The sequence below is a fragment of the Halichoerus grypus genome, chromosome 1, assembly GCF_964656455.1.
Source record: "Halichoerus grypus chromosome 1, mHalGry1.hap1.1, whole genome shotgun sequence".
Classification (NCBI taxonomy): Eukaryota; Metazoa; Chordata; class Mammalia; order Carnivora; family Phocidae; genus Halichoerus; species Halichoerus grypus.
Window position 1 is genome coordinate 95,875,069 of NC_135712.1, and position 15,546 is coordinate 95,890,614.

At 37.6% G+C, this 15,546-nt stretch overlaps 1 protein-coding gene across 1 annotated transcript in view; it reads left to right on the top strand.

The window, feature by feature from the left end:
• Positions 1 to 14,890, top strand: part of SERPINI2 (serpin family I member 2) — a 32,189-nt gene extending 17,299 nt beyond the window's left edge. Inside the window, exons 6-9 of the mRNA XM_036112694.2 lie at positions 3,463 to 3,560; positions 7,671 to 7,757; positions 10,845 to 10,934; positions 14,665 to 14,890. Coding sequence (XP_035968587.2) covers positions 3,463 to 3,560; positions 7,671 to 7,757; positions 10,845 to 10,934; positions 14,665 to 14,741 — 352 coding nt within the window. The 3' untranslated portion in view covers positions 14,742 to 14,890. The remainder of the gene's footprint in view (positions 1 to 3,462; positions 3,561 to 7,670; positions 7,758 to 10,844; positions 10,935 to 14,664) is intronic.
• The last annotated feature ends 656 nt before the right edge of the window (positions 14,891 to 15,546 follow it).

The window sequence follows — 15,546 nt, forward strand, 5'->3', positions numbered from 1 at the left end:
TATAGTGCCAACACTGTCCTAGATGCTGCTCCTCTTTACCACAGAGCCTTTAATCTGCCAAATAAATTTGATAGAGATCAACTTCTATACACACATTATGGATGAGGTACAGACCAGTAAATAGCTTGCCCGTGCTTACACAGCTAACACGTGGCAGAGCCGACATTGCAAGAGTCAGAAAACAGATGCAATGTAGGCAAGCACGAGGGAGAGCACAGAACAGAGCAAGTGTCAGTGACACAATGAGCAGCAAGAGATGTGAAGCAGCTGTGCCAGAGAGACTTTGGAAAAGAGAGAACACCTTCCAGAGGACATGAAATATGTTCTTACTGGGCTAGAAGTCAATCCCACGTTTGGCCAGCTTTGGATCTCTAAACAGCTGAATGTGAACTGTGTATGGGTGGGGAGAAAAGTGATCTCAGGGTAAATGAAGCTGAATATGAGAACAGAAATGTCATGACCAGCTGTAGTAGTGATTAGAAAATGTTCACTTACTTTAACCTAATGGATACTGATAACAAATTGGAATCGAGTTTACATTAAACAGTGTCCAGATATGTTTCGTATGGGACAGAAAGCACTTTTAGCTCAGCCATTGAGGCTAACAGAGTTTTTCATACATACACAGATGCAGACACAGACACATAGATACATATATACAAACACACTCTAGGTAATTAGTCAGAAAGTGACCAAAAACTACCATGTACTCATATAATAGTCTAGGTCCACCACTGTCAGGGATTGTGTTACATTTTTATCCTCATGGGCAGACCTAAGATTTGGTTTGGTTGGCTCTAAACCTGAACGTTCCAAGCATGACTCAAGCCCACTGAATCAAAACCAGGATTCCAAGTATTATGGATGGGGACCCCAAGGGAGACCCATCTAAGACTTTCTGTCAATAAGTAAGAGTCCTGGGTATAAAGGGGAAGGAACAGGCAACACCAATCCACAATAGGGCCTACAGACCAAGAGTGGCTCCATCTTACAATGGAAATTCTAAATTGTTTTCTTCATTTTCTGCACCTGTTACCTGTGTTAAACCCCTTTAAGCCCAGTGGTTCCGTATGGCAGTAAACTGATAATAGATACTGTTTACATATGCTAAAACATTCATTTTATGATTACTTAATTGTTAATTGTCTATTCAGTCTCTTTGCTGATTATTCTTTTATCTTTAGATGTATTCTTTAGACAATTTTAGATGAGGGTCAAGGAAAAGGGGAAATGAACCACATCTAAAATAAATATTAAGTCTCACAAAATTTGAAAGAGGCACATAATTAACATTGTATATATATTGATTGAGATTATGATTTCAAATTATATTTTGATTAGAAGGCACTGTGGGTTAGCACATTAACTTTGACTTGGAATGGCCCTGAATTTGAATCCCAGCTTTGTCTCCTATCTTGAACTTGAGCCTGGAAATCAACCTCTTCAATCTTCCACTTTCTTAATTAATGGGAATAATGCTAACTTCCCTGGGTTTTTGTGAAGATTAAAAACTATAATCTGTATTAAGTGTCTAACACATGGAAGTACTACTTCACACCTGGCAATTCATGACTCCAGTAATTGCGGATAATTAGAAATTGGCTGTATATTATACTTTTATTAAATGGTTGAATGAGTTTCTATTGCTGTAGGTTTCGTTGGACTACATTATAAGCAGGACTGTAGCTTAAATGACTCTCCACTGATAATTAGGCATTATTAAAAGTTGTAATAAGTCTTGCAGTATTCTTGTCATTATCCTAAAACTATTCTGCTAAAAATAGCCGATTTTTAGGTGAACTAGAACGTTTATTTTCCACCTTTTAGATGCCTACACTCCATTTAGTTGTTAAAAGGAGTGTAGTAATAAAAACAGGGAAAAAAGTGGAAAGATGTCAAAACCATCAGGCTGCATTATCTTTCTTAGCTGGAAGTGAAAAGAAAGAAGTTGAAAACAGTGGCATAATGCAAACTATTTTCACTACCAGTAGATTTTAATGCCCATGTTGTGTCCATCCTCAGGACTCTGAATAAGTTCATATTTTCCGAAAGTACATAGTATTTTACCAAGATATAATTCAGGCCCAGTAAATCTCTGCCATAGCATGTTCATTTTTTTTGAAGAATTATAATTGACAAACTGAGGGTTTTAGAGGGGAGGTGTGTGGGGGGATGGGTTAGCCCGGTAATGGGTATTAAAGAGGGCACATATTGCATGGAGCACTGGGTGTTATACGCAAACAATGAATCATGGAACACTACATCAAAAACTAATGATGTAATGTATATTGACTAACATAACATTAAAAAAAAAAAAAAAAGCTTGTTCAGTATTTGGCAACTAAAACAGTGATCTACTTGGACTGATTGCTTGAGCTAATTTCCAGGCCTGGGTGTGGGCCTAGCTCTTAGCTAAGCAAGGATCCTGTCCTTGACCAGCCTTGTGTGGAGAGCACAGGGGCAAATGCCCATCTGTTCACAGACTGAGCTCCTTAGGCAGGGCTTGTCCTGGAATTTCACTGATGGAAGAAATATACAGAACTCCCTGTTCTTTTCTCTCGTAAAGTTTCCAACCTGGTTTTAAAAAGCACATTGATGCTTCTGGCATCTCTAAAGTCAGTAAGTACTAGCTTTTCTTTTTTCTTCCTTTTTAGTGAAATGATAAACAGATTCAGTATTCTGTTAACTTGGAATCATAGATCAGCCTGTGAGAGTCTTTGAGATTCTCTGGTTAGGGTCTTCAAGTCAGGGAGATTGAGGTTTGAAGATTTGAGTGGAAGCTAGAGTCCTAACTTCGGGCCCTGCATAAGAAGTAGTGGCCAGCAACTTTTTTTCCCTCCTATAATTTTTTATCTTTTATTTTGTTTTAAGAAATTTAATTCCCTTTCTATCTTTTACCCTTTTTACAGGACCTGTTGGGAAGATAGTAGGTGTGTCCATAAATTGAAGGAAGTCACATCAGCTGTGACAATGGAAGGATAGCAGATTATTAACGTCTGTCTGTGCTTCAGTAGCCAGCAATCTCCTCCAAGGGCTGTTGGCTTCTCTTCCCCTCCCATGGTATTTTGGATGTACGCCAGGAACCATCTTTGATGGTGTGAAAAACCGGAGTGTATACAGTCGCTGGAGGGAAACTTTACTTTTCTAGGGAAGGAGCCAAGCAATTGAAAACTTAGAACTCTCACCCTGTTTTGTTAGATAATTATAACTTCAGAAAATATAGTATTTCCTTCCCTCCTCCCACGAGCCATTTATCTGGGAAGCAAGTTATTAGCAACTTCAGAACTGCTCAGTGGAGCTGGGGGAAAATGGTATTATACATATGAGGAAATGCAATCGGGATAATGAAAACAAAAGACTTCACATTATAATTTCTTCCAAGTCATCCATTTTGTAGCAAACCTTTTGGTAGCAAATGTATACAGTTTTTCAAGAATTTTCCTCTTCATTTTTTTTTAACAGATTCAAAGTAGAACAAAAATTAGACTTCAAAGAAGCTTTGTATTCTTTGAATATAACTGAGATATTTAGTGGTGGCTGTGACCTTTCTGGAATAACAGGTAGTGTGATAAATAATTCTTATATTATTATGTTAATATGTTTTCTTAGTAACTCTGTCAACTGACTGATCTGAAAGAGCATTCGGCCCCAGAAAATACATACACACCCGGTGACTAAATGTCAGAGTCATGTTGAGCTGTCTGTAAACAAGCACTTTATTTTGTATTTAAGTCACTCTCCTTAAAGAAAGTCAGAAAGCATTTTAGAATGTTAGATAAGCCTTCTAAACATGCTTGTTATAAAACTATGTAGGTAAAGTAGTATACGGGCTTTTATTTCAGCCCTGTTCGGATTTCCTTATCTGAATAATGGGAATTACAACTTTGGGGCTCTCATCTACGTGGAGCTAATAAAACTCTTATAAACCAATTTGCAAATGTTAATTTGGTAATATTGGAGCCCATGAAATCGGCATCCACAAGCTGCTGGATGATGAACACAATCTAGAAATTGTAATGCCACAGCTTGCAGATTTAGCTTGAGACTAACAACACATCTGAGGAGATGGAGCTTTTATGCTAACTCACACCTGGGAAACTCCACATGGCTAAGATGCTCACTCACACAACAAAGCCCAAGACAGTGTTTTATTTTTTCTTGTCTTGGCAGTATCCACTAGTTGAAAAATATCTAACTAAAGAGAAAAAAAAAGATGGACAAAGAGGGCCAATTTGTCCCCAAGTTTCTTACCCTCTTTTAAATGCAGTCTTCTGTTTTATTAAAAAAAAAAAAAAAAAAAAGGCCTAACAATACAAGCCTGTCTGTCTGATGGGGTTTTGTATCATAACATGGAAATATTGTGTATTCCTATATAAATATCTGGGCTTTGGAGAAGTATTCATTAATTTATTCACTCATCAATTATGTGGGTAAATGAATAGAATGAGCTTTCCTGATGGAGGAGGTGGGTGGGGTACACTGGTGACAGATGTTCATTATTACCTTCACACATGATTTAGCTACTTGTTCGCACGCTGACAGAGACATCTGACTTCTCTGACAATTTCATCGGCATCAAGAATGAGGCAGTCAACATTAAATACTGCAACAGCACGCTATCTAAGTGTACCCCGGAACACAGCCATCTCGCCAACCTAACATCAACCAACCCATTTTTCAAGCACTTCTTCCTGTTAGCCTTCTTTCTGGCCTTCAGATGCTCACTCGCTATAAGCAGGCATTTCAAGCAGCCACTCGCTCTACAAATCTCCAGCAACTGGTGACTTCTATAAAATCTCCTTTTATAGGCAGGTTTATCACGAGAATACCTCCAAAACTCTTTATAAGAGAATTTGTGCAAGAGAATAACTTCCAACAGCGAAAAACAAACATCCAGCATTTTCTGCTCTTTCTCTCCTGAGTTGCCTATTTGAGTTGCTTTAACTACTTTGGTTCTATCTTCCTGCCAGAAATAAAATAGCCAGGGCCATCACTGGTACTACATCTGGTCATCAGGAGAACAGTAAATTCCCTGCTATCCCTATTTATCACTCGTGCAGTAAACAGTCTCTAAAAGCTACTGCGAACCAGGCTAACACTAGTGCTGTGGGATATTTACACAGGAGCTGCTATCCTATACTCCTGTAATTCACAAGCTTTGAATGAAATGTTTTCAGACAGTTACTTTTGGAAACTTGGAGATGAATATTTGGCTTTACACTGCTATTACTTCTTGTGGTTACCTTTAGTAAAATATTTAAGCTTTCTGGGCCTCAGCTTTCTAATTCGTTAAATGAGATAACAAATTGTAGTGGTGAAAATAATTGAAAGAATGTATGTAGTTCACCTCGTTCCATATCTGGCACGTAATAGATACTAAGTAAATGGTAAATATATTAAAAAAAAAACCAACAAGTGGGTCTATGGCACATTAATATTTACTTGGACATCTTCTAGCAAAGCTGTAGAAGGTTTCTTGTCCCCTTAATTTGACAGAGACATACTTGGAATTTTCATAGAAAAGGAGAAAAATTATTACAAACCTGAAGAAATCAGTGACTTTATGGAGTCCAGATTCCTTGTTCCAGTCTATTAGCTGTCAGGTCCCGTTCTTTTCCCAAGATCAGGTCCTCTTCGTGGTCAGACCGGATATATGAGACCAGAGGCTCAGCATGGAGTCCCTTGATCTGGTATCAGTGCTAAACCGGGTGAAATTTCCCACTGCACCCCAACATGCTTTTTATTCTTCACTCTTGGCTTGGCATGGGTCTTTAGGTCAGCAGCTCTGGGCTCCGTATGTAAATCCTGTCTTACTCTAGGCAGTCCTCGGGAAAGAACTTGCTTACTTGCCTGATCTTGTAGCACACCATTCTCTTGCATTTCAAGATGTGCATGCCCCCTCTTCTGCATCTTATTTGTTTCTGTCGCTGGACATATTCATATCCATGATTTATTTGTTTGACAAATATTTATTGGAAGCCAGCTACATGCCAGGCAGTTTTGTAGGGATGCATAAAATGGACAAAAGTTCTGCTTCTAGTGAAGTTTACATCTGCTGATGAATAATTAATAAGCAATTCGTTAATTAAATGGAGAGGTGATGGATGCTGTAAGTGAACTAAAATAGCATTATGGAATAAATGGTGATTAGGTCAGATACAGGCAGAATTAGAAGACTGGGTTGGGAAGTAACATTTTTGTTGGGACCTAAAGAACAACGGAGCCAGTCAGGGAAAGTTCTGGGGAAGAGGGTTTTAAGCAGAAGGAGAGTTAGGGCTAAGGCCTTGATACCTGACCTTGAGCTGGAGCTACTGGATGAGGAGAGGAAGGTAGCAGATGAGGATAAGAGGTATTCAGGGGCCCAGATAAAGTGATCACAAGCAATTTGGAGTTTATTTTTAGGAAGCCATTTTTTTAAAAAGATTTTATTTATTTATTTGGCAGAGAGAGACACAGCGAGAGAGGGAACACAAGCAGGGGGAGTGAGAGAGGGAGAAGCAGGCTTCCCGCTGAGCAGGGAGTCCTACCTAGAGCTCGATCCCAGGACCCTGGGATCATGACCTGAGCCGAGGGCAGACCGGCAGACGCTTAACGACTGAGCCACCCAGGTGCCCCAGGAAGCCATTTTTTATGCAAATATCCCTTTGGAGACTTCTCTTTCTCTTGCCTGAGGGGCTTTACTTCTCTGTGAGCTGCCAGAGCTGGTTCCCCACTACTGTAAGGAATTTCTTCCCGAATCCTTGTAAATCTGGTGGTTTTGGTGGAGTCTGCCTGGTCCCATCAGCTTTCTCTCCCAAGAGAAACAAAGCTCTTTTTTATCCTTTGTCTTCAAGTTTCCAGTCCCATCGTCCTTCCTCCACTTTCTGGCCACCACTGAACCCGGGAGCATGTTCCTATTGTCTCTTTGAGGCACACTGTCAGATCTGAGTGGTCCTGACACAGCGGGAGTGGCTGATGGCTTCTGAACTCATGGCTTCACTTTCCCCTTCTCAAGGAGACTATCCCTGCAGGTCACAAGATCAGAAACGCTTCACACAGACAGCAGTTCCACCAAGGGGAGAAGAGGGGCATGTTCTCTCAGCTTGTATCCACACTGGAACAGAATGTTGTAAGACGCTCTCTGACACTGAGGAATTTGACAGGTTTTAAAGCATAGCTCTGAAGTGATTTGGTAACAGATGACACAAAAGCTCTTTAGACTTTCATAGCCTCACCAGTCTTGAAAGAAAGTAAATTTTGTTTTAAAGTCAGATCAAAACTGAATACAGAATTCAAAAGGCAAGTTGGCTTTGAGGTTGAATACATAGGGTGGGATTAATTCAAATCTGTAAAGCCTTTTTCATCTTGTCTGTAGACCATAGCGAAGCGGGGCAAAACCTTCTGTCCATACAAATATTTCACTTAGTGGGATACCTGATTTGAGGCTTATCCCCTTCTATCTTTGCCTTTGTATCTGGGCTACACTTGATCTCTCTCTATGGGTCTCTGTATCATTTCTGCAAGAGCTAAACTACCTTCCACCTCTAGCAAATTAACTAACTTGGGAAGAATTTGTTATTGTTTTTTTCCTAGAAATTTCTTTGTTCATTTGAAAATGTAATTAACACGGGACCTAGTAAGTAATGTCTCTGAGTTCTAATCCTTAAATACACTTTCCTATTTTCCAACAGACTCAGCTGAAGTGTTTGTTTCCCAAGTCATGCAACACGTTTTTTTTGAGATAAATGAAGACGGCAGCGAAGCCGCAACATTGACTGGTAGGACAAATGGTTTCACAACCAGCCAAGAGGAAAGACTGGGGGGGAAATGTGCAGCGTTAGGACATTGGCATTTCTGCATGACTCTGACCTCCTGTTTCCTTCCTACTGTCCCCTACACTGTAGGAAGAAAAGAGAAATTGGTTGTATAAGCTATTTCTGCGTCTCTGCAGGTGCTGCTTAATAAAAAGGCCAGGGAAGGGATTTGATTAGGACTTGAGGCCTACCTACTAATATTGGCTTTTTTGTAAATTGCATTTTACCTGCCAATCAGGAGATAGGACCTGTGGAGGAAACTTCCTGTTCAAACATGAAATCATTATTGTTCAGGAATGCTTACTCTTAGGTAATTGTATTAATTTCCTTCTTTTATTACACCAAGCAGGCCCCTACTTTTCTAATATGGTTTTTGTCATTATCTATACACCAGTGCCTCTCAAAGTTAGCTGCCCCTTAGAATCACCCGGAAAGCTTTTTAAAATCCTATGCGCAGTCTATCCCCCAAAATTAAATTAGTAAATTAATTAAATTAGTATCTCTGGAGGTGAAATCCAGACTCTAGCATTTTCTTACATTTCCCTAAGTGATTTCCATGTACATCCAAGGTCGGGAACCAGAGCTCTGCGGTGGCTTGCGGCCCGTCCTCGCTACTGCAAGTCAAATGTAGTGTGTAGACGTGGCAGCAACATCACTTGGGAGCTTGTTAGAAATGCCAACCCTCAGGCCCAACGCTGGAACTACTTAATCAGAATCTGTGTTTTTTCCAAGGTCCCTAGGTGATTTGTGCGCAATTTTACAGTTTGTGATCCACTCCTTTATGATAGATTTTCTTGAATAAATGGCATTTTGAATAGTATCTATGCTGCATACAAGCAATCCTCAAAAAATAATTGGAGGAAATTTAATTAGAAATGCAAAAGCGACTTTAATGAATGTCTCATAAGTCTATTTTAATTCTTCAGACTCTTGTGATTTTAGCCAATATGTAAAAGATATGCACCCTTTAAATGGTCTTATTGATAAATTTCTATAAATGTATATCCGTGTTGTTAATTTCTCGGTTAATTTGTAATACTATGTAGTGTCAATGGATTTTGACACGTGGGTGGGTCACACTGGACTCCCGCTACTGTTCTGTCATCTCCCAAAGGACTTGGCATTGCTGTGCTCAAGGAACTTAGATCGGAGAGCACGGGCTATTTCAGTCTTGGAGAAATAAAAAAGTTGCCTTGGATGAAGTTGTTGGCCTATGTAGACAAATTTTCCAGCTGCTTTTACATAAGAGTCTTTACAGATCATCGTCTGATTCTCTCATTATATTGATGAAGAAAGAGGCCCATGACATGAAGTGGTTTGCCTAGGGTCATACTATTAATTGACAGCTCAGTTTGTACTCTAATCAGGTTCTCTGACTTCAGGTTCAGAGCTCTTTCGACTATCACCCACTGCCTCTAATTTAAGTCTAGAGTTCTCTAAGAAGGGCTAACAGTCATTAAGGGATCAGCAGTGACCCTGATGTGTTACACATCAGAAGAGTTCTCAGTGTGAGTATTTTGACTTTCAGGCATCTGCTCAGTGGATGCTCAAGAACCAAAAAAAAAAAAATCTCAAGTGTTCACCCAAGTGAGAATGGGAATGACACTGACTATACTTTTTTGTACTCTCTCATCAGTTCAGATATAAGTCTCTATTCACTGGTAATTTGGGCATCGTAGCCCTGATATTGCAGGTAGGAGAGTGCCATGCATTTTATATTACTAAGGTTATGCTTGATTCTGAAGGTGATCAGAATATGCCACCCCCAAATAAGCCACTTTGTCTGAAGGGTTCTTGTGAGCTGAAGAAAATGGAGAAAGAGCACAGGAAAAAAAAAAGAGCTCTCTACTCTCCCCCGATCTGCCTATAAGCAGGGCATAAATTTCCCTTGTGAAGGTGTCTCTCCTCCTCTCTTGCATATCAGAAGGAGAATAACCTTTATCACAAGAGATGCAAGTTGGCACTGAAGTGAGTCTACATAACAAACCTTACTAAATAACCCTCTTATACTATTAATTTTTCCCATATATTTACCTTCCCACAATTTATTGCCCCTTTTTCGGTCTAGTCACTTCTCCACAATTTACTACCCTTTGTTAAAAAGGTAGATAAGCTCTCAAGCCTAACATTTTGGGGGGATATTTACTTCTTTTCTGTGAAGCTCCTTTGGGGTTATAGAATAAAGCATTTCTTCTGTTAATCTAGCTTTTGTCAGTTTAATTTGCATACCCCAGTTACAAAGAGTGTAGAGGATATTTTTCCTTCTCTACCATTATTTTTCAGTTCTGATCATTCCTGTTGCATTTTTAAAAATGATTTTCACGAGTCTGAAAAAAATTTGTACAAAATCATTGCATTATTGGTAAAGGAAACATCTGAATTGAGTGTAGAAATATTTAATTTAAAAAGAAAAAAAACCCAGCCATTTAAGTTTATCCACTCTAAATGTCGGCAAGTTCTACAATGGAGCCACATGATATAAATTATTATAGTAAATAATTATTAAGGCAACAAATCTCTTCTTCTAACCACATAATAAAAATCCCATAATCATTCACAGCACAAATCCTAAAAGCTCTGAGCCCACAGAATAATTCTGGAAAAGTTAAAAAAAAAATAAATTTGAACTCGGTTGTGATTACCACAAGCCTGGAGAATAGAAATGAAATGCAAACATATCTGGATAGGAATTAAAAGTTGAAACATTAGAAGAATAAATCATATAATGTAAATAAAAAGTAAGCAGAAAATTACTGTTTAAAAGAACTTTTTCAACTGCTTTCACTAAATTGAATCTAGTATCTGACTTTCTTCTTCATTGAGCATAAATGTGAAGTTAGAATTATTCCTTGAACAATCCACTATTTGTTCTTTTGCTCTTTGATTTTAAATTTATTCCAGATTTCTCTGTATTTTGAAAATGGTTATTTTTCTACATGTTAACTCATCAGATGAAATGTCTTTTCCTGTCTACAAAAAGTATTATGGATATATTTTCTTTTTTCATCCTTTAATGTGCACATCTAAATAAGTATTATCTCTATTTCATAGGTATGCACATCCCTGTGATCATGAGTCTGGCCCAAAACCAATTTATAGCAAATCATCCATTTCTGTTTATTGTGAAGAATAACCCAACAGGTATCTTTTCTAGTATTCTCTGGGGCAACTGCTTGAGTCAAACAGACCTAGTTCTAGTCGCTATTTGTAATCTACATATCTGAGATCATTTATCCTTTCAATGTATTGAATCTGTTTCCATTTTTCAATTTATTCTTTCAGTGGGCTATTTAGTGAATGCCTCTTTTTATTCCAGGCATTGTATTTTAAGAGGTGACAGGGGCCTAAAATAGGGCATTGGTAGTATTAGCTACCAACACAGCTATTATTATATGCTAGCAATTTTAAAGACCTATCTCTAAAGGTAACACCATTCCAACAGGTTAGCTATTTGAGCAATGACAACAGAGAAGCTCAGAGAGAAGTTATATAATTTGTCTAAAGTCATATGGCTGGAGAGTGGCAGAGTGGAAATAGGACTTGTTTGTCTCAGAAGTCAACTCTCCATGATGCTGCAAGAGGAATAGAAATGGGGAGTTGCACAATTGTGAAGGTTTCAGAAGTAAATTCCAAAAGAACAAGTGACTAGCTATATTCTCTGAGTGGGAGGGAGAGGTCAAATATAATTACAAATCTCCAGTGTGGGCAGTTGATGAAAGATGATGCAGTTAGCTACAAAAGGTAGAGGTAGGTGTGGATTGGACTGCATTTGACACAAAGGCAACATGTGGAGTATTTGGCCACATGCTCTGCACACTATATCAGCATCCCTAGAGACTGACAGTGTGAACTTGGGTGTTAGACTTGGCTCAAGTCCTAGCTCTGTTAATTAATGGTTGTAAGACAAGTCAATGATACTTCCTAAGCCCTATTTTCTCCACCTCCTATTTAAACATAATATTAGTACTCATCTCTTAGAGTTAAAAGAATATATGAAGCCTGTAAAACCATGCCTGGCACGTACTGTTCATTATGAATAAGTCAATAATTATGAATGAGGGACTGATTGAATACATGAAGGAAGGAAGGAAAATGGAGAAGTTTGTATAAGTTGGGTTACATGGAAAAGAGACATAGTTAATTTTAGATCTGAATCTGTTAGATTAGCTAATGGTACTGATATTATTGGCCTCCTGAAGGATATACCACTCTCTCTTTTAAGGCTCCATGAAACCAGTGCTGAGTGACCCTTCTGAAAGTTACATCTTGGAAACAATGAGATAGTTTTAGATATGCTGAGATTGCATTAACACAACTTCAATTCCAGTGGTGGATGTGTCAGTGTTAAAGGATATTCTGAGTGTGTCATTTGATCTATGCATGCTTAACCTTTGGATAACTCTAATTTCTTACAATTAGTATGTAATTATCGAGTATGGAGAATTGAAAGAAATGAAGCTGCATTGGACATCAATGCACAAGGAAATAATGGCGTTTAGAATAATGTTGTTGGATTCTCTGTTTATAAAGTTGATGATCAAGGCCATGTAATTGCTACCAGTTAAACAGCAGTGAAAATTCTAATCCCCAAATAATCCATTTATTTATTTATATGTGATAATGCTTAACTATCAGACCTTAATGACAATTTCTACTGTCTCATGATCTTTATTGTAATGAGACTTTCTAAACTAGGGTTACTCCCTTAAAGTATTGTTTAAAACGAATGGCTACTCATTTATCGGGGGCTGTATGTTGTTGCCATATAAAATGTAGAATGGGCCATTATCTTAAGACGATACACATTCGGTGGTTTATTTATTTTTCTCTCACAAATGAACTGAGCAAATCATTGCAATTGACAAAAATGGTGCCTTAGCATAGCATAGTAAACTACTAAGTGGCTTAATGCTTTACATAAAATATATTCATTTGACGATTACTGAAGTAAGAGGGTGAATGGTTTTAGATTTAGTATAATCAATTTTTATCAGATTTAAAATTTTCTTTCGGTCCAACAGTCCTCTTGGGCAAAATCCAAACATTATTTGTATTTTTCTACCACGTTAGTTTTATATTTCAGTATATTTACCCAAACCTCTTACTAAGCTGAACTTCCAAGGAAATGAAGAGCATTTTTTCTACTTTCAGGCTGAGGGGGTAGGCCAGTGTTGGAGACTTCCAAACAAAATTGTGAAAGATGCTATATGAAATGTGCAATTTCTCAGAAAATGAATCATGATTCTGAAACTGACAGTACTCCACACACAATAAAACAAATAGTGTTTAAAACTCTTTACGGTTTTGGGTTGAAAGAAGAAGCAGACTGCAGGATATACATTAAGAAATCTTTCTTCTAGGCTATTGGCTTTGGTTATGCTAGTGTATTTTAATATTAGGAAGTAAAAGTTGTTGTAGACATATATTGGTTAAATATGGAGGACACCTCTTTGAGAAGGGGGAATGTAGAGAAAAATGGAAACAATAATGATTTCTGCTTCAGCCTGCCTTTCTATCCATTGCTGTTATGTCCAGGGAGAGTTCACTAATCCATCCAATTTAATGGAGAGTAGATTGGTGACTGCATAAGGACTCCATTCAAAACGTGCTACTCCTTGGTCAAAGAAACAGATTGAAAAGACTGGGACAAATGGCTTTTATGTGATGTCTTACACTTCCGAGTGTTTAAAATTTTAAACTATTGTCTTCAATTATGAGTTCAGTTTCCATAAAAGTCACTTAAGGAATTTCCCAAACAATTCCAATAAGCATTTTAATGCCATAGAATTATAAATAGACAACAGTCATTACTGATTCCTATTGTGACAAAAGGCAATATACATCTTGGGAAAGTTATTTATGGGTCCCCATCTACCTGAAAAACAGGAGAATATGTTTTCTTTTTCTTGAAGTTATTCTGAGATTTTTGAGGCAAAGTATTATTGATTATAATCATTAAAAGAAAAAATCTGCTGGAGATTATGTCTATTTCCATGTCACTGGCTCTTCTAGGACTATCTGTCTTTGGGCCAAACAGTAAAGAGTTAATGGAAAAGGACTCTAATGATTATTACAAGTACATTTCAGTATAATTTTCATTAGCTTTAAAATTATGTAAAATTTATTTTATCACTTTTGAAATTCACATTTATTACATATATCTGTAAGGAACGTAAAAGTCAAGGCAACCCTTGGCATTGATCCATTCAAGCCACTTCTCTCACCCTAGTTGAAAAGAAAGGTGAATGGATTTTGACACACCCTTTATTTCTGTTTTGTCCTCTAGTTGTTAGTTCCTTTTTACTCGCAAACACAGAAAGGCTGGATTCAGGTGTTTACATTTCTGCTGTATACAATATCACCTCAGGGAGGATTTGGAAAGCACTAGCAATAGAAAATATTGTCTTTTGCCATAAGCTTTGCTTCAGAGCTGAAAGAGGACATCTGAGAAGCTGCTACCTTAACCCTAAGGGCTTACGTTACAGGCATAAAACGATGACTGCTAATGCCTTAAATTTTATCTCCACCATGTTCATCACCATTTCATTATGTTGTGTTTGCCAGAGTCTCTATATTTAGAAGAACACCTCTCTGCCACTTTATTTTTGCCTTCCTATATGAAAAACAGGACTAATGCATTTTCCATGACAAGCTGTTGTTGGTGTTAATTTACTTCATAAATTACCAGAAAATGATGAATAATGATATAATTATGTATTTTAGACAAAGGAGAGGGTTTTGCTGTTAGACGTTACCTATTTATCTTATACAGAGAAAAAGACTAAATGATCTCTTAAAATATTCAGAAAGACTAATTATTGTCAACTTTTTTCTCCAGAAATTCCTAGTTGTGTTTTTTTTCTTTTCCTAGAATCAATTTTGTTTATGGGAAGGGTGACAAATCCTGACACCCAAAAGATGAAGGGAAGAGATTTAGATTCACTGTGATTGAAAAGAACAGCCTCAGAATATAAGATGATTCCTGAAAAATAGTTGATTGGCAAAATAGCATCATCGTGCAAGTATTTTCTACGTATCTTTTTCTGTTTTAACTGTACCTGTATTAATCTGTACTGATATAGACCTGTATTAATGAATAAGTGAAATTATTAATAAATGAATTTATTCATTAATGTTTCTGGTCCTAATGTTTATTCATTAATGTTTCTATATCAGTTTTATAAAATCTATATGAATCAAAAGCAGTGAACTTACATAAAATATTACAATTAATATGTTAGAACAATCTTGTCTAAGATATTTTGATACCAAATTTCTATCTTAGATATCAAAGTCTCTGTATTCCTAAAAAACTGGGCCATCTGACCCCCAGGCACAGCAGCATTATCCAGACCACGCAGAAGTAAGGTCAAGAGACAGAGTGGGCATGGTATGTGTCTCTCTGGGGGCCACTTAAGATAGAGAGATCTAGTATCCACGACAGCAGATGAGCTTTGAGTATTTTACTAATCTTAACTTAATCTTTTGTTTTGTTTTTATTTTAATTCCTATTAGTTCACATACAGTGTTATATTCATTTCAGGTGTACAATATAGTGATTCAGCACTTCCATACATTACCTGGTGCTCATCATGATAAGTGCCCTCCTTAATCCGCATCACCTATTTCATTCATCCCCTCACCCACTTCCCCTCTGGTAACCATCAGCTCGTTCTCTATAGTTAGGAGTCGGCTTCTTTGTTTGTCTCTCTCTCTCTTTTTTGATGAATGGATAAAGAAGATGTGAGATATA